The sequence below is a fragment of the Podarcis muralis genome, chromosome 15 (assembly GCF_964188315.1).
Source record: "Podarcis muralis chromosome 15, rPodMur119.hap1.1, whole genome shotgun sequence".
Classification (NCBI taxonomy): domain Eukaryota; kingdom Metazoa; phylum Chordata; class Lepidosauria; order Squamata; family Lacertidae; genus Podarcis; species Podarcis muralis.
The window spans coordinates 28,839,161-28,865,314 of NC_135669.1; the positions used below are offsets into that span (position 1 = coordinate 28,839,161).

At 48.5% G+C, this 26,154-nt stretch overlaps 1 protein-coding gene across 2 annotated transcripts in view; it reads left to right on the plus strand.

Annotated features, from left to right (window-relative positions):
- Positions 1–26,154, plus strand: part of ETS1 (ETS proto-oncogene 1, transcription factor) — a 107,486-nt gene that overhangs the window by 69,288 nt on the left and 12,044 nt on the right. For both annotated transcript variants that reach the window (XM_028707424.2, XM_028707426.2), the window contains 5 exons: positions 11,686–11,805; positions 12,629–12,829; positions 16,445–16,522; positions 17,229–17,480; positions 19,315–19,575. In XM_028707424.2, coding sequence (XP_028563257.1) covers positions 11,686–11,805; positions 12,629–12,829; positions 16,445–16,522; positions 17,229–17,480; positions 19,315–19,575 — 912 coding nt within the window. The remainder of the gene's footprint in view (positions 1–11,685; positions 11,806–12,628; positions 12,830–16,444; positions 16,523–17,228; positions 17,481–19,314; positions 19,576–26,154) is intronic.

A 26,154-nucleotide genomic window follows, 5' to 3' on the forward strand; every position in this document is an offset into this window, starting at 1 on the left:
GTGAGGACCAAACTGAAAGCAGCCACATAGCCCTGAGCAGCTTCAGCAGAAAGGCTGGATAAAAATGCCACAAATAGTTATATAAATATCTCTTTTCTCCACCCTCTGCCAGCCCTCACATGGGGAGTGAGTGGTGGTTATGACTCCCTCGGGAGATGATGGACTCTCCTTCCTTGGAGGTTTTTTACCAGAGCTTGGATGTCCATCTGTCCTGGATGCTTTAGTTGAGATTCCTGCAATGAAGGGGGTTGGACTAGATGACCCTTGGTTTCCCTTCCAGCTATGATGATTCTATGACCACAGTACTTGCTGACAGCCCACTTTGAGATACAGAGCCCAGGCCTGAAAACTTCCCCAAAGAGCCCCCCTACCACTAGTCACTGACCAGAATCTAAAGTAGAGATATTGTGGACTACAACTCCCATCATTCATGGCCATTGGTCCGGTAGACTGGCGTGGGTGGGAGTCTGAGTCCAGTGACATCCGCAGGGTCACAGGTTCCCCGCCCTGTGTGCATCTGAACCAACCTTCGTGGTGGGCATCACCCACTTGCTTTTGGGTCTTAGTCACAGGCCTCTGGTTTCTAGCCAGGGAACAGCCGGCCAACTGGAATCTTTTCATAGGAGGGGAAAGCCCGCCTGAAATTTGGAGGAGCTAAAGGGGAGGGAAGATGCCAGAGAGTGACTGGGATCAGTGTCATCTTTGTCCTTTGCCATGCGGCTTCCATCTGTCTTGCGTTACACGGTGATTTGCATAAATGAGGGGGCAAGAACTTGATGGAGAGAACTTGACTTGTGGTCAGGCCAGTAGTGGGAATTTCCAGCCTAGGGTGGATGAATGAATGGCTTCGTAAATGCTTATTGTTCCATGCATGCATGTGGGTGTGTAGGGGAGGCCCAGGAATAACATAATAAGAGTCCTGCTCCATTGGCCAGTGACCCACCTAGTCTCACAGTGACCAACCAGATGCCCATTATGGGGAATCCTCAAGCAGGACACCCAAGCACAAGAAGCCTTTCCCCTCCTGGTATTCGGAGTCGTAGCAACTACAATATAGGCCATCCTGGCTACTAGCCATTAATACCCTTGTCCTCCGTGAATTTATCAAGCAATCTGGTTAGCTTTTGTGTGTGGAGGGGGGTACCTTAGGCTCCCATTGCTTGTTGCCAATCTCATGGAACCCTTGACCACTTTGGGGCATGCTTATGGACTCCATTTTTACGTTTGTCAGTGGCTGAGTGGGTGTTACTACTTTGTGGCTCTATCTCTCCCAGTAACATCTGGTCCCATTAAGGGTGGCAGAGTCGCTTCCTATTTTATTGTCATCCAACTTGGTGAGCAACATCCAGGAAATGAGGAGCCCCTGGAAACAAGTGGCTTGGCGCTCGTTGGTTTTTGCTGGCGTGCATGGTGAAATCTGGCAACCACATTGTGTGAAGGCAACATTTAAATGGGGAGCTGGTTGTGTCACATGACTGCTGGTGCATCGGATTCATCCATATCGTTGCATCAAGGCCACAGCACCGTGCTGTGCTGTTTGGGAGTCCTTCCACATCTGCGATTTGAACAGTGGTGCTTTGAAGGCTTGTGGCTTTGCCACCCATTGACATCCATAAATGCCGGCACTGCAACAGAAATGGAGATGGTTTGCAATTGCAGACCTATCAGGTGACTGGAACCAGGAGATGCACATCCATAGTCAGGGAGGCTGCAGTGGTGGAAGGTGCCAAGTCTAAAGAAAACGGCTGGTGAGTCGCTGCTGCATAGGGGGACCGGGTGGCAGAGGCAAGAGAGTTGAGTACAAATGCCCTGGCAGAGCCAATCTGATGTTCCTGCTGCCGCCTGTGCACTGCACCACCCTCCTTGTTCAGCCAGCCATATGGATGAAGCCTTTGTTTGTGAAACGCCAGAGCCCTGCACGGGGCGGAGGAAGGGGGATGTGCTGGGTGCGGGCCACCCCAGGTGTCACCACTGACAAAGGGGAGGTGACAAAATGCTGGGCGGCACTCACTGTGGGGCCTGCAGTGCGCCCGAGCCACGTGTCTTGTGGTGGCTTGGGCATGCACAGGCACCATGCTGCCCAAACGGTCCACCCGCTGCCTTTCCCCAAGCTGTAGGGCGGCTGAGTGGGAGGAGGCAGGCAGACTCTGGAGGCCCCGCAGTGTGCCCTGCCCCTATGCGTGGCTTGCTGTGCCCCTGGGCATGCCGCCCCCAGTGCCTGAGTGGCTTCCTCCGCCGTTGTCCGTGCAACTTGTGAACCAGCCCATTATCTCTACCATTAGTGTCTTATAAGAGAGATCAGTATTGTTACTGTTGTGAGAAATGTGAATGAGAAGGCAATTAAGTGTGTATGATTCTGCGGGTTGAGGAAATATGGGAAGTTTGGGCAGCAACCCAGAATGTGAGTGTATCTCAATGCAGAGCTTGCCTTGCCTGTTGGGCACTCAAGTCTGCAACCCTTTGGCCAGCACTGCCTTGGCTTTGGTCTTGCACAGGTTGGCTCCTTGCTTTTCCCTCAACCACAAGTGCCTGGAGGCCACAGAAGCTGGTGTCCTGGCACCCCGAAGCATCTCTTCCTGGAGAGGTTTCTGGCTACTGTGGGAGACCTTTGAGCGCTCCAAGCTGCCAGCAGCCTTCCTGTGAGTCCGTTCAACTGGAAGGCTCCATTCCTGCAGTGGTTTCTCTCTAGTTGCTGGTGAAACAAATCCAGCCTTTTTTCTTTTTCTTTTTTAAGGCATCCTAGCAATTAAATCGCTTCTGGGCTTTGGCTGTGGGTAAATGGCCATCAAATGAATGAGCGATTCTCCCACTTCCAAGGACTGTGTGGGTCGCCCTGCCACCCGCTTGCCTTCTCTCATTCATTCCCAGCCTTGGCGTCTATTACAAGTTGAGCTGACCCTTTCCCCCCTTGTCCTCTTCACTTGATCCTTTGGGGAAGGATTAGAGCTATTTAGCAAAGTGGTTAGTGGGATTAGAGGTGATTATCTCAGGGGAGGCTGGCTGCTTTGAAAGGGGGGGGGTAGAGGGCCTGGCATTGGTATGGAGGGGAATTCCTTGATGTAGAGCTGCAAGGGTTTCTAAGAAAACCTGCCCAAATTCTGAGAAATCTTGAAATTTAGCATTCTTTCTTTCTTTCTTTCTTTCTTTCTTTCTTTCTTTCTTTCTTTCTCTCTCTCTCTCTCTCTCTCTCTCTCTCTCTCTCTCTCTCTCTCTCTCTCTCTCTTTGCAATATTCATACACACTTGACAGATGTCTTCTCTCCCCTTGCACCAACCAACAAGTCTTATTGCAGAAGAAAATGTGGGGGTGTTGCTTCCAGGGTTAGTTACAGAGTGTGTCTGGTTTAGAGTGCTACAAAATGCTGACAATTTGGCCTGTTTCTTAACTGATCATTATTGGGGGGGCTTTCTGCCTGGGGTGTGTGTTTGCCCATATGCGTCTTGGCAAGCCTGAAGGGACCACGAATGGCTCCAGGAAGCAGCAGAGACTTCCTGTGCACCCAGATTTGCTTTGCACTTCTCAAGGCAACAGGTTATTGGGGTGCAAAGAAGCAAAACTCAAAAGAGGGGCAGGACTCACGCATTTAGCTATCAGAATGGGGAGCAGTGGAGGAGTTTCCCAGGGTCAGGTCTGGTAAGACTCTGGCTTCCTGCACGTGGAAAACTAGTGTGGCAATGGGAAGTCTGGACCTAGAACAGCTCAGTCAGTAGAGAATGAGAGAATTCATCTCAGAGTTGTGGATTTGAGCCTCATGTTGGGCAAAAGATGCCTGCATTGCAGTGGGTTGGACTAGATGATTCTCATTCCCCCTTCCAACTCTTCAAGTCTATGATACTATGACTTCTTTTCTGCTGGGAGGCTTTTGGTGTGCTCTTTTAATCATGTGACCCTGGAAACAAACAAAAAAATCTGCTGTCTATAATGGTAGTTATTTGACATTTGATCACCTCTTTGTGGGAAATGGTGCCTGGAAAATACAATGGCCCAAAATTATGTTAATTGTGCACGTGAAATATAATTTATTGTTCTTGTGTTTGTGGTAGGATTTCTGTGTGGAGACCATTACCGTATACATAATTTTTTATCTCTGGAAATCCAGTGGAATATTTCCATAGCATGTGGTCCTTTGTGTTGGTCTCCCCAATGGAGGTCAGGCCATGAGAGATGGACTTGCTCAAAGGCTTGGCCAAGGTCTTTGGGTCCTGAGTTTATCAATCCTTGTAGATGGATTGTTGAACAAAGTAGATTTTGAAGGAGAAAGTGCCTGTGGAAATCTCTTTATAGTGTCTCCCTCTATGTGTATGTTTTTTGTGTGTGTGTGTGTGTGTGTGTGTGTGTGTGTGTGTGTGTGTGAGAGAGAGAGAGAGAGAGAGAGAGAGAGAGAGAGAGAGAGAGAGAGAGAATACATACTTTGTGTTAACTACAAACTCCGAAAACTGGCATCTCCTGTAAATTTATAACCAAAGTAGCACAATACTTCAGCATAGACTTTGAGGGGACATGAGCATGCTGTTTGCAGGTGTGTGTGTGTGTGTGTGTGTGTGTGTGTGTGTGTGTGTGTGATTGTATGTCAATACGCACTGAGAGGTGGTGGCACAAAACTCAGGGTTTGTGGTACAAAACCGGCACTTAAACCTTTACACCAATTTCAAGGGAATATCAGGTTTGGAGGTTTGTAGTTATGCAAGTTACGCATAATGTGGATAAAGGTCCTCAGTGAGAGGTGCCACCCTGTTTCTTTATGGTGCCCTCCAGGTGTTCTTGGGTTGCAACTCTCATCGAACCCAGGCAGCGTTGCCCAATGGTCACAGGAGGGGAGAGCCATATGCTGCTGTCACATAGCACTTCCTTCTGTTTCCCCTGATGATTCCCAAACTGTTAACCTCCTCATTATATTCAAGCGTTCACATGACGTAAAAACCACTTCCTGAAATATAGCAGAATATAGCACAAATTTAGTGCTCACTTCGTTGTTATTCGCTTCCATTAAAAATCTAATGCAGATTTAGAAATTATTACTTTACTTTAAATAGAAACTTTTAAAAACGAAGAGGCAGGGAATCAGCAGCTAATAGTCAACAGAACCTTCTAGAGCTACGTAAACAACACATGGTTGTTTATATGTATTTGGTGTTTATGAATGAACGTCAGACATCTCTAAGTTGAATAAGGGCAGTTATTTTTAAATCCTGGGTGTTTTACGTACCTTCCATAAATACTGAAATACCTTATATAGACAGGATGAGTTATCTCTCTGTGTGTTGGTGGTAAGGGATGAAAGTTATATGCAGTGACGTAGCGTGGGGGGTGCAGGGGGGGCTGGCCGCACCGGGCGCAACATCTGGGGGTTAGGGTTAGGGGGCGCAAATCCACGGGTTAGGGGTGCAAATTACTTGCCTTGCCCCGGGTTCTGACAACCCACGCTACGCCACTGGTTATATGTGCAATTGGGGGGGGGGGGTGGAGTGGGTTGCCCCCATGTGCTTGTGTTTGAATTGTAGCTCTTTGCAACTCTCGAGTAATCCTGGAAGGAAAGTCCCCCTTTGGCAGTGCAGTCCTAAGTCCCAGATGGGTGTGCATGGGATTGCAGTCTCAGCCGTGGTGAATGTGATGAGGACCAGCTAGTGCTATTTATCTAGAAAGAGAGGTGCTGGAACTCATGATGGATGCCTCCCTCCTTGTCTTAGAATGGCAATGGCGCCCACCTGAGAGGTGCTGGAACTGAATTCCAGCGAGTTCCGGGTGAAAAAAGTCCTGAGACCAGGCACTGAAAAGAGGGAAGAAGTACCTTAGTGTACATCTTTCTAGGTGACTTTAAATAATTCCTTTAAGCAGAAGCATCTTGCTGTTGTTGTTTATTGGGAGTGGCAAAGGAGCAGGGAGTCCAGTGCGGTGCAAACGCATCAACAGAGCTTGCCTGGCATACCTGCTGGGGCATTTGCCCTCCCTCCCAGGGGAAGCAGCAGCTGACCGCCTGTCAGGAAGTGAGAGAGGGGTCCCCATCCCACCTTACAGCCGCTTCTACCTCTAAGAATCTTACCTTGTTCTCAGGCGTAGGTTGCACCAGGGCAGGGTTTCTATTGATTTATGGTGGGGCAGGAAGTCCTCGCACATGCTGATTCTTCCCAGCGTCTAAACAATGCCATTGGCACCATGATTCACCTATTCCTGGGGGGTGGGGGGGGGGATGCAGTCCATCCTTATTAAATCTCCAGCTGGCAGCTGCAAGGACGGAAGCAGAGCAGTGAAATAGATGGATCCAGCAAGGCAATGTTTATTTTTTGTTTTTGTTTTTAATTTTTAAATTTTATTTATTTATTGATAAATGATACAGAAAATAAAAGTAAAATAAACAAATACTGATACAAAATCGACCAAAAGAAAAAGAATATACACCCTACACTACAAACATAAGCTCTACACCACCCCCACCACCCTGTGACTTCCCTCCACCACGACTTGACTTCGTTTAGTTCAAGTTTGAATATTGTCATTGCGTTCTTTGGATTATTTTTTTCAGCAAGGCAATATTTGTTGTTCTACCACCTGCACCAGAACCCTTGCATGGTGATCTTCTCAAGGCCAATCTGGGCTTCCTGCTTCTTGTTCTTCTCTGCTGCCCAGTGCTGGCTGGGTCCCATTGGGAACTGGGAGGCTAACAGTAGGTGGCACCAGAGCCAATGATGGGCAGAGCCAACTCATTCCAGTTTGGTCCTCCTCCCTGCTGAGTTCTACAAGGGGCAACTCTGAGACTCAGGAGGAAGAAGCTGTTAGGCAGCGCTGCCTCCCATATCTGGTGGCTGGGGTGGCTGGGGGCAGATTGAGGTTGGTGGAGCAGTGTGCCTTTCACTCGAATGGGCCAGCCTCTGCTGCTGCCGCCTCCTTCAGTTTCGGGGTCTGCAGAACAGCTGGAGTTGCTCTTTGCCCTCGTGACAATGATGCATCGGGTATCTTTCCCTGTCTAGTTTGAGTAAGAAGACGAGGATGGGGAGTGGTGGGGAAGAAAGATGTTTTGCTCCTGCAGAAGACAGCAGTGAGCTTGGTCCCTGACCTCTGGCTCCATCCATCAGATCCTGAGACAGGAGGGGCAGCAGAACGGCTGACCAGGTCAGGCTACTCCTGCTGTGACCAACCGGACATTGATTTCAGCTTGGCTACTGTGTGAGTTAGAGGAGCAAGGAAGCCTCTGATGGAGAACCACACAGATTGGGACACTCATAGTAGAGCAATAGGAGCGGGTGACGCCCTTTATCTTATAGACCCCAGGGAGGAACATGGGTGCTCTTTCTTGCCATTCCAGTTTCTCCCTCTCCCTGCGTGGCCTGGGTTTTAAACATAATTAGATTTGCGGCAAAAAAAGGAGAGACCTACCCTGGTTTGGATCCCAACAGAGCCAATATCATTTTAAGGTCCAATTCTTGGATGATGACAAAGTTCTTTCTTTTCTTTGCTACTTCAGATGTGCAAACCCAACGAGGAGTTATTTTACTAGATGCAAGTGGGATGGCAATGTACGTTGCCCCACATGCCAAATTACATTTTGGAATTCTTGTCCATAAGGAAATTGGGGAGGAGATGCATTTCCATAGATAACTTTTCCTCCCCTACGCTTATTGAAAGGTGTGTTTTGGGACCACTTCACACACGATAATTTTAGGCGTGCAGCTAAGGCTATTAAACACACACTTAAGAAACAGCATGTGGATGTGACAAACATGGTTGTGAATGCAGCAACGCAGTGAGCTGTCTTATGCTGAGAATGACCATTGGTCCATTTAACTCAGCACTGCCTGCACTGACAGGCAGCAGCTGTCCAAGATTTCAAGCAGATGTCTATCCCAGCCTTACCTGGAGATGCTGCTGGGGACTCATCCTGCAACCTTCTGCATGCAAAGCAGATGCTCCACCCCTGAGTCCAGCACAACCACATCCTACAGGTATCCCTGAGTGCCACAGGGAGTGGCTGTGAAATCAGCCTGCCCGGTGGGATGACACTGAATGGCCCACCACATCACATGTGCAGCGGCCCTCCAGGGTAGCAAACCTGGCCCCTTGATTTCACAAGGGGTGCTTGACCTTTGCTTGCACTCTCAAGGCCGGTATCTAAACTTCTTCAGCTTGTCCTGGAGCTTTGCTTTATCTCAAGTTAGTTACCATCCGTTATCTGCTGCAAGGCTGATGTTGCAATAGCAACCCTGCATTTTGCTGATGGTTGTGGGTGAAAATGCCATTGTGAAATCCAAACGCTTTGCGGGGCGGAGTCGGGTTTCGGTATCTGCTCCTCGAGATCTAGCATTGCACTCTTGTAAAACTCAAGATTATCCATGTATAACTGGAACTTGGATGCAACCAGGAGGAGCTGGAATCTGTTGGCTCTCCTTGTGCCCCTGTGATATTAGCAGAGATGTTTTAACAGGCCTTCCATCCTGTTCAGTTTCCTCAAATGCCTGACTGAAGCAACAGTGTTGCTCCCCACACTCCTTAAAGGCTGCAGACCCAAACAGACTTACTTGGAAGTACAGTGGTACCTTGGGTTAAGTACTTAATTCGTTCTGGAGGTCCGTACCTAACCTGAAACTGTTCTTAACCTGAAGCACCACTTTAGCTAATGGGGCCTCCTGCTGCCGCCACGCTGCCAGAGCACGATTTCTGTTCTCATCCTGAAGCAAAGTTCTTAACCTGAAGCACTATTTCTGGGTTAGCAGAGTATGTAACCTGAAGCGTATGTAACCCGAGATACCACTGTACACGTCTTTGAAATCAGCAAGGTTTACTTTTGAGCATTCATAGGTTTTGGGTGTAAGACAATGCACACTGCTACATGTTGAGGCTGAAAAACTTCATCCTGCGCATATTTACTTGAAAGTAACTCCCATGAAAAGGGACGCGGGTGGCACTGTGGGTTGAACAACAGAGCCTAGGACTTGCCGATCAGAAGGTTGGCAGTTCGAATCCCCGCGATGGGGTGAGCTCCCATTGCTCAGTCCCTGCTCCTGCCAACCTAGCAATTCGAAAGCACATCAAAGTGCAAGTAGATAAGTAAGTACCACTCCGGCGGGAAGGTAAACGGCATTTCCGTGCGCTGCTCTGGTTTGCCAGAAGCAGCTTAGTCATGCTGGCCACATGACCCGGAAGCTGTACGCCGGCTCCCTCGGCCAATAAAGCGAGATGAGCGGCGCAGCCCCAGAGTCGGTCATGACTGGACCTAATGGTCAGGGGTCCCTTTATCTTTACCTTAACTCCCATGAAACAAACGTACGGTTGAGTTACCTGGTTTTCTCCAGCTCAATAAGGCTGGCATTGAGATTGGCTGTTCAGTGACCTGATGCGTACTATGTTATGTCTCTGAAGGCTCTGATCCCATGTGATCACACTTACTCTCTAGAGAGCCTCGCTGAACTTTACCGCCCTTCATCTAAAGATCACAGGATGGTTGACAGCATAAAGCTTAGCGGGCTTCCTTTTGAGTAAGTGTGCATGGCCTCCGGCTGCACACCTATTTCTGGTCCATCTGTTTTTCTCTCTGCTTGAAGAGGGTTAGTCTCCTCCTCCCTCTTCCCCCAGGTTGCCTCTGAATCATTCTCCCATAGCCGGGAGAGCAACACAGCTGCCCTCCAAACCAGGCTGCAAAGGTGATGGAGCAGTTTCTGGGTGGTCTCTTGTAACCTCCGAGCTCTCTCAAACCCATCATTAAAAACAAGCGGCTCTCGAGGGTCAGGGAAAAGTGTCCTGGACACTTTCTCTCGGTGTTATCTCAGAGCGGAAGACGGATGGCAGAGAGTGCTGGGGTGTGTGTTTATTTCTCCAGAGCCTTGGCTAATAAAACCTTCTAAATATCCAAACGACATTATTTAAACAATGCGTGGAATCTGTTACTTATTATCCAATGGCCTGATTATCTTTTCCCACACCAAACTCTTTAACTGGTGAATGTCTGCCGACCAGTTGCATCTGAAAACGTTAGCTCTTCTGACCATTGCAGCAAAACCTGTGGTTTATGTCTTCAGTTTCGCTTAGAGAGTGGCCAACCTTGACTGTTCTGAACATCGGTGAGAGAGGGGGGACAGAAAAAAGAAACGACAAGATCCTCCCTCATCACTATATCTTAACTTTCATCATCTACAGAGGGGATGTTGTTCTCTGCCAGCTCTCACCTGGGCTCACCCTTCTCTTCTCACAGCCTCTCAACCTGTGACATTTCTCCTTGCCCACCTCTCACATGGGGTCCAAACTGTCCTTCCCCTTCATCTGTAGACAGTTCTTATCAAACTACAACGAGAGATTAATAATATGCCTGGTAATCATGGAGGAAAGAGGGCCTTCTCGGTAGTGGCGCCCGCCCTGTGGAACGCCCTCCCGTCAAATGTCAAGGAAATAAACAACTGTCTGACTTTTAGAAGACATCTGAAGGCAGTCCTCTTTAGGGAAGCTTTTAAAGTTTGATGTTTTATTGTATTTTTAATATTTTGCTGCAAGCCACCCAGAGTGGCTACGGAAACCCAGCCAGATGTGGGAGGGGTATAAATATATTATTATTATTATTAGGAGAAGTAGAAGCTGGAAAGATACAGTCTACTTAGGTCTCACTTAGGTCAGGAGGGGAGAGATTCTTCTACAAAAAGAGAAGACTCCCAAACCAGTTAAGAGGGGTGTAGTGATCCCTTTGGGTCTGTTACTTGGAGTACCTCAGGAGTAGGGTTGTCTAAGGGGTGTGTAACTGACAGGAAGTACCACCTTGTTTAAGAACCAAAGTATTAAGCGGCAACAGCTGTGCAACAACTGAGAAAGAACTGAAGGGAAATAACTGGAAATAAGCTGAGCATTTACCCTTTAATCTTAAAACCTGTGACATCTAGCTGAAGCAAAGTAAACATAAACTAGCTGAACATAAGCAACTGAAGTTTAAAGGAAGGTGTGCTTGATTAGAAGTCCATAACATTAGTTAGATTTAGTATAAATATTATTAGGTGAACGGCTACCTGAAATAATATTATAACCTGAAGTATCCTTTGTTTTACCCACTTTGTGTCATAAACTTCCTTTGTTTAATAAAACATTTCTTGTTTATTTGATCAAATCCTGCCTGAGACTCCAAATCATTAATTTTCCCTCCCACAAGATAATCTGGGGTAATTTATAGAAATTTGTGTAATTGGTGTACTGTGAGGTGTGTGCACTATATTTAAGTGAGGGCCTGCCCAAAGGAAAAAAGTGCCGTTGTGCCGTCTAAAGGAGCTTGTCTAGAATCACAATCCAACAGCAACCTCAGGATTGATTTCCTAAGCAGTCGCACAAAATCACAGATGGATCTGCTAGACTGCATTGGTGGAGTAGGGAATGTCCTGCAGAAACAATCAGCCCACAAAAAGCATCCCATTGAATCCCACCTTTCTTTCCAGAACCAAAGAGCAGCACAGCAATAGTGGAGTTTGGGAAATCTTATTCAACCTCCTCCTGTTGTCTCTTTGCCTCTTCTTTTAAGATGTGTTGACTCATTTAAATGTGTAGCAAATATAAAACTGCCCGTTGATGAACTTTCAGGCTGGGAGAAAAAGGTCACGCCGAGGCAGGTGACTTGCGATGACCACTCAGGATTCAGCACCTGGGTCACGATTGCTGTCTCTCCCATTTTCCTGAGTTTTGGAACTGAACCATCCTCATTTCCCTCCTTTCTCTCTCTTCCAGATATGGAATGTGCCGACGTGCCTTTGTTAACTCCAAGCAGCAAAGAAATGATGTCACAGGCACTGAAGGCCACCTTCAGCGGTTTCACGAAAGAGCAGCAGCGGCTGGGAATCCCCAAAGGTACAATGAGCTCGCCATGAATCCAGCTCTGAATGAACATCGGCTGTTTTGCTGAATGAGCTCTCACATCCGCTTCTCGGTCATTTGGTTGTGCGGATCAGGGTCAAAACCTCTTGCAGCAGCGACGTCCCCTAAAGCTTTTGTAACGTGGCTGCTGAACATCTCCACCATTCCTGGGGAGCAAAAAGGTGTAAATGTCACATGCATGCAGGACTGGCACTTGATCAAGGAAATCTTAGAAAATTAACCATAGGCGCTTTAGTCCATTAATGGGAGGCGTAAGGTGGTCCATTAATCAGTCCATTCAAGTTGCACATGGAGGAAAATAACAGTTTCCCCAGTGTGGTGATCATTTGCCTAAGATTCCTTTGAGCTCCCCTGTAGCTCAGAATAAACAGTGGTGGCTGCTCTATGGGTTCATAGACCACTTTTCGGGAAATGTGCCTGAACAAAGTGAAATCACTCTAAACAGTTAAAGTCCACATGAAAAAATCCACAGCACCCAGTAGAAGTAGAAATGCAGACCGCAAGAGAGAGAAAATTCAGCTAAAGGGGAGAAAGATAAAAGGCTCCAAAGTTTAATATGGTCCCTTCATGGCCTTTAATCTCTCCTTTCCCAGTGTGATGATGTTTCCACCATATATTAGATTAGGTGTGAGGACCCTGAGCTACAACTCCCATCATCATCCCATGCTTGCTGGGGCTGATGGGAGTTCTGATTCAGCAACATCTGGAAGGCCAGAGGTTCCCCCCACCTGCCTTATGAGATGGTGCGCAGAGCAGCTGCCTTTCAATTCCTTTCTCCTGTGACTTCTTTGCGCAGACCCTCAGCAATGGACGGAAACCCATGTCCGGGACTGGGTGATGTGGGCGGTGAATGAGTTCAGCCTGAAGGGCGTGGACTTCCAGAAGTTTTGTATGAATGGAGCTGCCCTCTGTGCTCTGGGCAAGGACTGCTTCCTGGAGCTGGCACCGGATTTTGTAGGAGACATCCTCTGGGAACATCTGGAGATCCTGCAGAAAGGTAACGCTATGATAGACTTCGGCAAGAGCATGGCCTTTACGGTTGTGGCTCACCACTGCGGGGAATGCTCTTCCCAGGAAGGTCTGCCAGGTGCCACCATTAACCCCCTTTTGGTGCCAGGTAAAAACCTCCCTCTTCCCCCAGGCATCTGACAGATTGTGATCAGCGTCCTGCTGTTTATTGCTAACACTTTTCTGCTGTTGACATTTGCTGTGGGCTGTCATAATGGTTTTATTGTCATGTATTGTTTTCATTTTTATGTCATGCATTAGGCTCTTAATTTTTTTGGAAGTTGGCTAGAGACTTTTTTGTTGTTGTGAGCAACTAGTAAATCAAATGAGCTATAGCAATTGCAAACAATCTCAGGGACAAGGTGCCACCGCGTGAGATTCCCTAGATTCCCAAACTCTGTCCTCTGCACTCCATCACTTTTGCCTGGCTGTGTCCCCGTCTGCTCTCAACTCCAGGCTTTCAGACCGGGATCTCCCCCAGATCTCCCTGGAGATCTTCTGAGCTTCGCCACTGTTCACATGCCTTCCCTGCTGCCTAGCTGAGTGACGCTGCACACAGTCTCTCGAGAGAGCTCTTCCGCAGCTTTTCAATCAATGGGCTGAGAGGATCTCTTAAGAAAAGTAGAAGCTGAATGACAACAAAGCCACAGCACTAGAAGAGTTTTGCACCTTTTAGCAATGTCTTAATGGCTTGTCTGTTCCCTGTGGGATGGGGATGGCCCTACCATTAGGCAGAAGGAGGCAAGTGCCTCAGGCAGCAGATGCTGAGGGACAGCAGTGGTTGCTCCCTGACAGAAGCATCCATTGGGGTTTGCCACACAGCGTTGACCGGGGGTCCTAAATTAGTCTGCTGCTTCTGATGCACGGAGGACCTGTTCCACCCCCCAGTGCTGAAAGCACATTCAACCACCCAGCCAGCCAGCTTCTAGATCAGCCTTTCTCAACCTGTGGGTCCCCAGATGTTGTTGAACTCCAACTCCAACAAGGCCAGAGCTCAGGGATGATGGGAGTTGTAGTCCATCAACATCTGGGGACCCACAGGTTGAGAACCGCTGTTCTAGACGAATAGTGAGAAGGGGCTGCCTTTATGTCCTCCACCTCAGGCAGCAAAATACTAAAGGCCAGCCCTGCTGTGAGATCTCCCACATACAGCCATACTCTCGTCATTTACCTATTTGCCAAAAGCAGGAAAGTTTCATGTTAAATACAGCCCAAGGGAGCTCGTGTGTCCCATACAAAGTCCTGAAGTTTATTGCTGCCAACCTGTGAGTGTTTTGGTGTGGGGGGCTGTAGGATTCATTCCTCATTTACCCAAAGACATGGGAGGACCTTCAGCTAGTCCTGGGTCATGCTGGACCAGCATTGAGAAACAGACCCGCATTCATGCCTGAACAATGCAAACAGGCGAGACGAAACCAATTGTAAACAGAGTGTTGCCCACTGAGATGTTTGCAGATCATTTGGGGACCTTCTGCGATAGGTGGAGACAGGTGCTCATTGTGCTGTTTTGGGTGTCAGGAGAGGGAGGGGGCGTTTTTTTCCCTTCCACAAAAGCCACTGGGGAACATGGATTCTGGTACACCCACACGTGCGCACCCCAGACGCACATACCTGTGGCTTTCTGAAGGTAAACATGCTCAGTTGTAGGATCTCATGGGGCGGCAGCTGACATTCCCAATTATTTCCATATTTTGCCTCATTGGTTCTGGTAAATGCTTTTGAACAAGAAGAAGCTAAAACCAGGACACTGAGAATAGGGTTTGCATGAGCACCACTGTTTAACTATGCTCTGTGTTATTAAGTGCCATTAAGTCCCAAGTCTACGTGACACAACTGCCCTAACCACAGGACCAATGGGACAGTCCAACTGGCATGGACGTTTTTGCAAGAAGGTGGTGACCTTGCTTCCTGACTTTTGAAGGAAAGGCCTCTTTTCTTCTGCTGTGGCCTTTCACGTCTGCATTAATAGTGCTGCTCTAGCCTGCCTTGGTCAGACCCCACCTGGAGTCCTGTGTCCAGTTCTGGGCACCACAATTTAAGAAGGACATTAGTAAGCTGGTAGATATGCAGAGGAGGGTGATCGAGATGATCAAGGGTCTGGAAACTCAGCCTTGTGAGGAACGGTTGAGGGAGCTGGGTATGGAGAAGAGAAGTCTGAGAGGTGAGGGGATAGCCATCTTCAAACATCTGAAGGGCTGTCACACGGAAGATGGAGCAAGCTTGTTTTCTCCTGCTCCAGAAGGTAGGACCCAAAACAACGGGTTCAGATGACAAGATAGGAGATTCTTACTAAGCCGTAGGAAGAACTTTCCGGCAGTAAGAGCCATTCGACTGTGGAATGGACTCTCTCAGAAGGTGGTGGACCCTCATTTGTTGGTGTGTTTTTAGCAGACGTTGGATGGCCATTTTTCATTGGTTCTTTACGTGTGATTCCTGCATTGCAAAGGGTTGGACTAGATGACCCATTGCATCCCTTCCAGTGCTATGATCCTGTGAGGCTATGACCTCACGTATTGGCCAGCAAGGAGGAGAAAAACCCAAACAGGGCCTGGCTGCGGCTCTGGTTTGTTTCTGCTGAGCCCAGACAGAGACTCGCCAGAGATAATGTGCCTTCATTCAAAAGGGACTAATTTTGGCCGTCCTCCTGGGGACGGCAGCGAAGAAGGGGGGTGGGCTGAACAAACCAAGGCCTGTGTGAACTGCATCTCCACAGCCTTTGTGCCCCCTCCCCTCCTGGCAAGGCTTGCCAAGCTATGCGGTGTGTGTGACCACAGGGGAAGGCAGGGCCAGGTTGCCGCGGTCAACTTTGCATGGGGGTTGCAGTCAGACAGAGGGCACTGCTGACTGCGGGGAAGTGGAGGCTATTTTGGAAGGGGGAGACAAAATAAAAGTGGAATGTGCCCAAATGAATGAAGCAATCGCAGCCAGCATACTGCTGTTTTTATTCCAGTCATATGGCCTGCGGTAGGTGAGTCACCTCTTGACTGCAAGGTTTTGTAATTGCTGATGGGGTTAGAGGGCCCTCCCCACAGTTCTCAGTGCCCCGGGGGGGGGGGGGTCATGTATCCTGGCATGACCCAGTCCACCAAACAGATCAAGAACGTCTCAGATGATGGACATTGTCAGGCTTGATGGAAGTGGAATGTGGTTGTGCAGTTCTGAGTAAAAACCTTGAGACTTTCAGTGTTTGGTGTGTGGAGCTACAGTATAAAAGATTTTGCTACAGGTCCATGGAATGTCATGTTGGGTTTGGGTGTGAGAAACTGGTGGTGCCAGCCTGTGCATGTTTACCTAGGAGCATACCTGCCAACATTCCTCAGGTGAAAATAGGGACATTTCTCACCCCCCCCAAAAAAAATGACCGTCCTTGACCTTCTATTTTCGTTCCTGCCCCCCCCCCCGTGTAGGGCATTTCCTATCAGAAGAAGGGCGAGTGCCACCTAACCAATGGGACATGGCACATGCACCCTCCACCATCCTGAGAAAACCCTTTATTACAATACAAATATTTTTTATGAATGAATGAATGAATGAATGAAGGCTACTGCTACTACTGCTACTTAACTGGGCACCTTCCCTTTCATTCCTCCCATCCTCTGTGTAGAAGAGATAAAGCCATATCCAGCAAACGGAGTGAACGCAGCCTACCCAGAATCCCGCTATACATCAGACTACTTCATTAGTAAGTCTCCTTTGTTTTCCCCCTGTTGAGTACAAGATTTAGCACCGGGAATCCTTTCAATGTTAAGGCAGCATACGAGGAGCAAAATACCAAGAGCCTTCTTGGCAGTTCCCTCACTGTGAGAAGTGAGGTTACAGAGAACCAGGCAGAGAGTGCCTTATCGATAGTGGCACTCGCCCTGTGGAAGCCCTCCCGTCAGATGTCAAGGAAACAAACAACGATTTGGTTTTTAGAAGACATCTGGAGGCAGCCCTGTATAGGGAGGTTTTTCATGTTCGAATGTTTTATTATGTTTTTATATCTGTTGGTGGCCACCCAAAGTGGCTGGGGGAACCCAGTCAGATGGGCGGGGTACAATTATTATTATTATTATTATTATTAAAGAAATGTGAATCTTATGGCTTCTTTCTCTTAATTAATGGTGATGATATTGTTACTATTATCATTATGGATAACAGCAAGAACTGCAATGGTTCTGTGAACTGCCCTGAGACCTCCGGGTATAGGGTGGTATATAAATTCAGTTAACAACAACAACAACAACGATGCTATTTTTCTAGAAAAAGAGGTGCTGGAACTCTCCATAAATGCCTCCCTTAGAAGGTGCCAGAACAGAGCTCCAGAGAGTTCCAGCTAAATAATAATAATAATAATAATGCTGCCCTGGGTGATCATATTCAGTTTGGGGTCTTCTTTCCGCTCTCAGGTTATGGCATTGAGCATGCTCAGTGTGTTCCTCCCTCGGAATTCTCTGAGCCCAGCTTCATCACAGAGTCCTACCAGACCCTCCATCCCATCAGCTCCGAGGAGCTCCTGTCTCTCAAGTACGAGAACGAGTACCCCTCCTCCGTCATCCTCCGGGACCCCGTGCAGATGGAGTCCCTGCCTACCGACTACTTCACAATCAAGCAGGAGGTCGTAACGCCGGATAATATGTGCATGGGGCGCACTAGCCGAGGTAATGGAACCCTTTAAAAATCACAAGTCGGCAACCCTACCCCACATATAAGAAGGAATGAGATTTTCCCAAGGAAAAGGGGAAAGTTGACAGCTATGGCTGGGGCTGATGGGAGTTGTAGTCCACCAGCATGTAGAGAATGCAAAACCTGGGCTCTCTGGTTGAGTTTTAGGCCCCTTAAGCTTCCCAAAGTTGCATTGTCTAGAAAGACTTCTAAAACCTGGCCCTCCAGCTACCTTGCGCAGGTGATCCCTACCACACCTGAATTAGAGATGTTGAAATAGGACACAGCAAATATGTGGGCAGGCTTGCCAGCTGTTCGGCCTCCTCGCCTCTTTAGATTTAGTAGCTGGGTCTTCACTGCCAGCATCTCTGCCAGCGGAATTTGCTCTTAAGAGATCTTACACAATCCCAGCAGCTGCTTTCAGTCCGGCTTGGGAAATTAATGAACTTGAGTGATCCTCTTATGCTCCGAGGTTGTCAGTAAAGAAGAAATGATTGAGCAACAGTCAAGCTGAGGAATTCTGGAGAATTCTCCGCGTCTCTCCCTTTAAAAAAAACAAACAAACAAAAAACAAAACTCTTCTGAATGCGTCTGGTTAAATAGGGGCTCACGTCTTTGACTGGTATAAAAAGTCATAATCTGCACAGGGAGTCCACAGTTGGCAGGTTTGGCATCTGATCAAGTGATCCCTCGAAAGACAAGACTAAATAATTATTATGCTTCCTTGGGAAGCACAGAACAGTCGTTAGCAGGAAGAAAAGGTAGAGGTGCTCTGTGCTTCCTGTCCACATTCTGGTGCACCAAAAGGCTTTGGGCATATACTTAACATGTGAAAACATGCTAGAGTAAACCTGACCAGCAAATCGTGAAGACAGAGTTTAAAAGCCACTGGAGATGGTGAGTGCGTGTCAGGTTCTGAGAAGTTAGATTTAGTTGTTTGATTTCCCAGTGTGTTTAAACTGACGTGCTGTTTTTATTTCTTTTTTTAATTTGTCATATTGCCTGCTGCGTTTATTTATTTTGAATGGATCTTCTTTTTACTGCTCTGTAGTCACAAAACATCCCGTTGGAGAACATAACATCTGTTCTGAAGATGCGGGATATAAATTATATAAGCAATTAAACAAAACGGCCTTTGTTGCAATGGAAACATAGGACGCCTCCGCAGATGAACCTCAGGATTTGCCCATTTCCCCCAATGAATCTCTAGCTTTGCAAAAGAGCAGAGGGCTCTCGCATCACCTGCTGCTTCACCATCCAAAGAGGAGGCAACCCTGAGGCCTTCTGCATGCAAGGCATGCGATCTGCCTCTGTGCTGCTTCGCCTCCTCTGCAGTTCATTGAGGGGGCTGGGAACTGCGTCTCCTTGTGGGGTGGAAGATGCAGCCCCCAGGACTCCCTGGGCAAAGTCGAGTGCTTCCAGTGTACATTGGGGTGGGCTTTGATTGTATGGGGTTGGATCCGCAGGGCCTGCCCCAAACCAAGCAGGGCTTCTATTGGTCTCTGAACCAGCATCTTCCTCAACCTTCACTCCCCTTTAATATGGGGAATCCTTTAACCTGCATGCAAGCTTTCTGCTTTGTTGTTTATTTTTTGCCTTTATATAGCACCTCGTTTGAGGAGCTCAGGGTGGTGTGCGCGGTTCCCCTTCATTTTATCCTCACAACAACCCTGCAATGTAGGCTAGGCTGAGAGGCTGCATCCAGCCTAGGGTCACCCAAGTGGGCCAAGTGGGGACCTGAACCCTGTCCTCCCTGAGGCCCTAGTCCAGCAATCTGACCACTAGGCCCCACTGCCTCTCCGCCAACCTCGTTTCCTTCTCGCCTCGCAGGGAAACTCGGGGGCCAGGATTCCTTTGAGAGCATCGAGAGCTACGACAGCTGCGACCGCCTGACCCAGTCGTGGAGCAGCCAGTCTTCCTTCCAGAGTCTCCAACGTGTCCCTTCCTATGACAGCTTCGACTCTGAGGACTACCCAGCGGCCCTGCCCAGCCACAAGCCCAAAGGCACCTTCAAGGACTATGTTCGAGACCGGGCGGACATGAACAAGGACAAGCCCGTCATTCCTGCGGCCGCCTTGGCTGGCTACACAGGTGAGGCCCTGGGGGTAGCTGGGCAGACAGAATGCAGGCCCTTTCCCAAAATACAAATGTTGATCTCTGCTTAGTGCCCTTAGTTATGTTTAGCATGTCTGTAGTAATGTCAGATGTACAAAGTGCTTTGCCTGCACCATATCTATGCTCCCCAGTATGTTTTTTCTGGGGGGAAAGGTGCGGAAAATCACTGTGAAGTTTGTCTGTCTGTCTGTCTGTCTATTGTGGGCCCAATCGCAGTGCCAACCCCTGAACCCCAGGCAGTGGCTAAATGTAAGATGTGATTAATAAACTCAAGCAGACAATGATCTGAATTAGAAATGGCCACATCTTCATTGATTATAGGTGGATATTTTGGCTCCGCTAAGGGAACTGAGTTCCCCTGAGTTCCTGCTTTAAAAAATCCCTGGTAATCCTGACAAATAGTCCTACAAGGCAGACTGCTGTTGTTTCCCCCATATTCCAAGTGAAATGAGGGTGAAGGCTTGGAGACAGCAGTTTGCCTTAGTTGCCTAGTGGCACAAGTGAGATTTGAACTCGGGAAGCTGCAGTTCAGGGGCTGCCTTGTATGCAGAAGGTGCAGTCCACAGCATCTTCAGGCAGGGCTGGAATGGGCAGGTATCTGAAACCCTGGAGAGCTGCTGCCAGTCAGTGTAGGCAGTACTGAGCTATGCGGGTGGACCAGTGGTCTGATTCCAAGATAAGGCAGGGATGGGGACCTTGTCAGGGCTCTCCAGACACTGCAGGACTGCAATTCCCAGAATCCCCTGGCCATTGGGCATGCTGGCTGCAAGGGCTGCTGGGAGTTGGAGTCCAGCCACATCTGGAGGCCACAAGTGAGCCAGCCATGAACTGGAGCCTTCCTGGCTCGTGCTCTTGTGTCTGTAAATAGGCTGTGCCAGAGGAAGGGTGGGAGATGCATGCAGGAACATGTGTATTTATGGACGTTTACACATAACTGAGTAACAAATGAAAATGAATCGAAACCCTGTGACTCAACCCTGGGGAGCCAGCTTGAAACAGATCGCTAGGTTAACTTGCCGCCTTTGACTCCCGATGCGAAAGTGATACTTCAGATCCAGATATGAACAGATATGTGACTTTGAATCGAGCGTGCGGAAGCACCTTTTCAGCTTGAAAGAAAATCTAACCGTTTACAAGCACCTATAAACTCGCTAAAATCAGCCTGCAGATGGGATGAGAGGCTGCTTGTCTGTCTCTTGACTGATGGGGCATCTCTCACACAGATATATTTTTGCGCACTAAATCAGAGGAGAGCAAATTTCAGGTTTTCAGCGTTGTCCTTTTTTGCTAGAACCGCAATGCCTCAGTAGCAACCCTTGATTTCGTGAGTCAGGTGGGACGAGAGGAAAGATTTGCGCTTTTGACAAGCTCTCATGCAAGATTCTTCCTCCCCAAGTGCAGCGCCTCTACTGGGGCTGGGAACCAATGTGTGTTTGTGGGGTCGGGAGATCATTTTGAGGAGCTGTGCACAGAAGGAAGTGGTTGGATGCTCCAGCTTCAAGCTGTGATGAGTGCTTTCTGTTTGCAGGAATAGGTGCTGATAAGAAAACTGGGCTGGGAGTGGGGTTCTGGAGACTGGCTCCCTTCAGCAGTGGGAGTATGATGATCTGAGCCAAGGGAGAGGAAATCTTCAATCGTTGCAAAGCTGCTGGAGACTTTGGGAGATTAGTCCACACCCCACATGGTGTGAGCGTCAAAACAATTACATTCAGTTATATTGTAGGGGCGGGAAAACATTTTTGGCCCAAGTGAATGTGACTCTCACCTTTGCACGGTGGGCTAATTTCTCCGCACACCCCTCTCTGTCCTCCATCAAGCCAAGCCAAAGGCATCCCAGCCAGACAAAAACAGTCCCAGAGGGTGCAGGGTCAGGCCAGGGAGCAGTATGGCCTGTGGAGAGCAGGGCCTTATTCAGATTCTGAGCCTGATCGAAATAAACTTGCTGGTATGAATTGCCAGGAGCTGCTGGCACCAAAGCTGGAAGCTGGCTTAAGTGTAGTAGTTAAGAATGGGAGCTGGGAGCTGTGTTCAAATCACCTCCCTTATGAGCTCACCAACTGAGTGTAAACAAGGCACAAGGCCAGAGTTCCTTCCTGTAAGGTGGGGAGACGGTTGCCGCATTGTCTTGTCTTACAGGACTGTTGTGAAAACGACCAAGAGCATGAGATTTTTAATCTCGGGGTTGCGGGTTCAAGCCCCACCTTGGGCAAAAGATTCCTGCATTGCAGGGGGTTGGACTCGATGACCCTTGTGGTCCCTTCCAACTTTTCTATGCTTCTGTGTGCGAATCACTCTGAAGACACGAAACATCGCAGGGAAAAGCGAAGTCAGTATGTGAGAATCCTCTGAGTGAACATGGATGAAAAGCACACGGCATTTATTTATCTCTGCAATAAGCTAAGAGATGGGGCCCTGGCTGTGCTGCTCCTGTTTGGCTGCTTGCTTGGCTGGCAGAGAGGAACTTTCCTTTTTATCGCCAGGGGCCCCAACCCTCCGATGGTATCTGCCTCCGAGCTGCAGAGGTGATGAGGCTCGGCGGAAGCCTGGCCCACGTGGCTTTTGATGTCTCCTGTGGCAAACAGTCAGCCTCCTTGAGCTCCCTTATCTGCCCTCCACATCTTGACCTCATTTCACAAGTTGCCTCCTTTCACAAGTTCACAACGATCCTGCCCTTGGCTTTCTTCTGAAACGAGAGAATTCACAGAAAAGCTCCGTGGCCCCTGACTACTAGTTTGCCGCACTCGCTCGGGTGGTCTTGTTAGATTGGGTGACTGAAAAGACACACACACACCCTCTGGTGACTGCGCTGGTTGGCTTGGAAAAACAGAGGCGAGAGAGAATGCCACCCTTCAAGCAGAGCTGCTTAAGTCAGGGTGGCCCGACTCCATCGAAAGAGGCCAAGGTTGTTGGTGGAAAGGGGACGTGCCCATTTTACAGGCTCTACCATTAGACAGAAAGATGCAGCAGGGACAGGGAGCTGAATGTGCTGTGCAGCTGCCTTGTGGGCCCCTAAGCTGGCCTGCTGCCTGCACGTTCAACAGCGGGAGCTGCCCCATTGCCAGGGTTAAAGGAAGGGGCAGTTCACATTAGCAGCTTAAAATGCAGCAAGGTCACACACACACACTGCATTTCAAGTCATGTTTGCATGGGGTTGTTCAGGTCAGAAGGGGGTGGGGATGTCTTCACCCAACACCTATGGCCTTTGGGGTTCGCCCCTCTCCATAACCACCCAAACGTCTATTCACAAAACCATCCTCTGCACATGTACACGTTACCACTCACTCATCCAGTATTCTAGTTGGACTGAAGCGGGTTTGAGACCACAACACCTCCAACAGCAGTATTTGTCAAGGAAGTACAGGATCGCTATGGATTATAGCTAACATAGTGCGAACCTAACAAAACCTAACAGTGGGAGCGGACTGGGTGCAGAGTAAGCAGTCATGTGAACGCACCTTCAAAGCCAGAAGTCTGCTTCTGCTCACGGGATGGAGGAGGACTGTTTAGGGTGCCTTTCCTTGAAGGGGTGCCTGGTTTAAGAGCTCTCCTTTGGATACAGGGCCACCACCAAAAGGCCCTACTGGTTTTGTTCTCCTCCCAGCATGGTGCCCATATTTAGGAACAGAGACTTGGCAAGATCCAAACTCGCCATCACCTGGGTCAACTCAAACTGCATTGAATTTCCCAGGAGGTTGTGAGCAACCACCTATTCCTTTGACGTTAAAGACAGAATTGCCATCATTCACATACTGCAAAGAACGAGGTGTGTCATAAGGAAGGCTCACAGTTCCTAGCATGAGGTTGCCTTTGAGCCGACAGAGGAACCCAGAAGGCGAGTCCTCGCCCTGCTTCAGTAACTCGGGTTCCACCTGCTTGAAGTTTGCAAATGAGAACAAAATTAGCTCTTTGCATTCATGGTTGGCCGGTGTTGCAATTTTGTTTTACAGGCTGTCATTTTACCGTCTTGTCCCTTAGGTGATGAAAATTGCAACAAGAATAGTCCTGCCGACTGTACAATTCCCACATGGGTCTCTTTGTCTGATAATAATACTAATAATTATAACAATAATAATTTTATTATTTATACCCCACCCATCTGACTTGGTTGCCCCAGCCACTCTAGGTGGCTTCCAACATATAAAAAAAACATAATAAAACATTAAACATAAAAATGCTTCTGATGTAAGCACGGCTCCCGTAAGCTTGGTAACAGCTGCCACAATAACATATGGGTGAGATCTCCCTATCCTCCTCCCCAAAAATCAACAGAAAAGAATAGAAGAGAAGAGAAGAGAAGAGATGTATGTGGCTTCCAACATACATAAAACATAATGAAACATTATACATCACACACCTCAGCCTTGACTGTTGGTCGGGGGTAGGTGAATGGGGCTGCAGATCATAGCCATGGCATGCTCTGCCACACCCTGTGGGTGCTGTCATGGGTGGGCATGCAAAGTCCCTGGGCAGATGAGACCTTCAAATAACCCCCACCCCCCAAAAAACACATTACTTTGTACCCCAAAGAATACCTGAACACATCTTTCAGAAGGGGAGGGGTGTCATACCCAAAAGCAGGAATGGGAGAGAACAGATAAGCAAATATTTACTTGTTACTAACATGGTTGCTTCTCAGTTATAAAGGTGGGTCCTTTTCCTCTTCTTTCAAGCCACTGATGTGCAACAAATAAGCAGGTATGTTTAGACAGGCAGGCAGCTAGTTTGCTTATTTATTTTCTGCCTCGTAGCTTCACAACCTTTGCAAGCAGTTTGTCACGTGACAGGGATGCCGCACACTCTATTCCCTAGTATTTTGTCCCATTGAAATCAGAGCCCAATAAAATGTGGGCGGCTCTCATTTTTACAGCTGCTTTGCAAAGCGTCACTGGGAGAACGACAAAAAGCATGTTGAGGCCAGATAAAAACCGCAAGCAAGTAAACTTCCCCTAAACCCCAGATGTACAGAAAAGCTACATTTTAGATATGGTTGATATTTACTAGAGTTCAATGCTAACTATATGGTTTGGTTGAGATGGTTGCATCCCAATGTGTCTTGCAATTATAGGGTGGTAATCTTTTGAGTGTGGTTGTTTTCAATGTTGTTTTCCAGGGCAGAATGTGACAGGCTAGAGGTATTGATTGGGGGAGTCAGGTAGGTCTTGGTTGAGGTTGGCAGAATCTAGAGCCAGCTCATTGCGTTTCCTTAAACCCCAGTATTGGTTGCATGATGGAACAGGGTTCTTCTGACCAGACTAGCTAATAGTTAGTAGAACCAAGGGGACCCTCAGACCCATGTGATGTAACTGTGGAATGTCAGGCAGATAAAATAGGGGCACAAACCTAACACCCTTATTTTCATGCCCAAAGCCCCTGCCCCACTCCCCATCCTGCCTCATGACACAGACCCAAAGGCCTGCAAGGCATTGCATAAATTGATTCTGCAACATCCCTTGAAGATACTGCTTCATAGCCCACTAACCTCTACTCAAAGTAGACCTATTGAAAATAACAGACCTACATTGTCCATGCCTATTAAATCCATTGGGTCTGCAGTGAGTAGAATTGGCATTGAATACAGCCCTTTGAGATGCAATAGAAAAGCATAGCTGCCCAACAACAGGCTTCATGGTCTAAAATATTCTGCAGGAGCTGCAGCAGCACAGGTGCCCCTTTGGCATTCAGGTATCTTCCCTCTCACCTGCGCATGCTGGAGTTGAGGTGCCCCACCCCGTCGCTCGGAAATGTCACTTCTAGGAGACGCGGGAATGGGTCACTCAGGAATGACATAGTTACCAGCTCCCAACACAACTTTAACAAGGCATTCCCAGAAGGCAAAAATAGAGCCAGTGTCTTAGCGGGAGGTGGGGCAGCAGCGCTATACGGAGTCTGTGCATAGTAAACTCTGGCAATGGGAGCATCTGGAAGTGGTGCCTGTAGATGTACATTTGCCGCACACCCACACCCAGAGGGACTTTCTCCTCAAACAGGGTTCCCACTGTAGTCCTCATTTCATAATCCGTTTGACGAGTCATATTTTCCCGGTGATGCCAGAGAATTCCTAGCGTGTGACTGTCTCCCGACGGCTGCTGCTCAAGGGCTCCCTTCACTCCTCTGGGGGCGAGACAAGGCCCTCCTTTGTGAGTTGCATTTAGCATGTGAGCCCCCTCTGGCTGCCTCTATTCTTAGCGCGTGGGGCTCCTTCTCCAGGACAGAGGTCAGCAGGCCGCTGTCAAGGGGCAGGCCGGAACTTTCTCCCTCTTCCTGGTGGGTGGGGAGGGGGTGATGCCTTTTGTGGCGGGCAGTGGGGGGGGGGCAGGTCTTGCCCGTGCAACTGACTGGGCTTGGTGGATCCTGCAATGGGTTGAGCTTGCCAGCCTCCGGCTTCCTTCCAAAGGCTTTGAGGATCACGTCACAAAAGGCAGCTTGTCGTCTGCTCCCGCAGCGTCCGTGTCGGAGGGGTCCTCCTGTTTGTAGTGCGCGGACTCTGTGTCTCTAAATGGCATGGAGGAAAGCCCAAGGATCTTTGAGTTCCTGTAGAAATTGAAGTCTGAACCA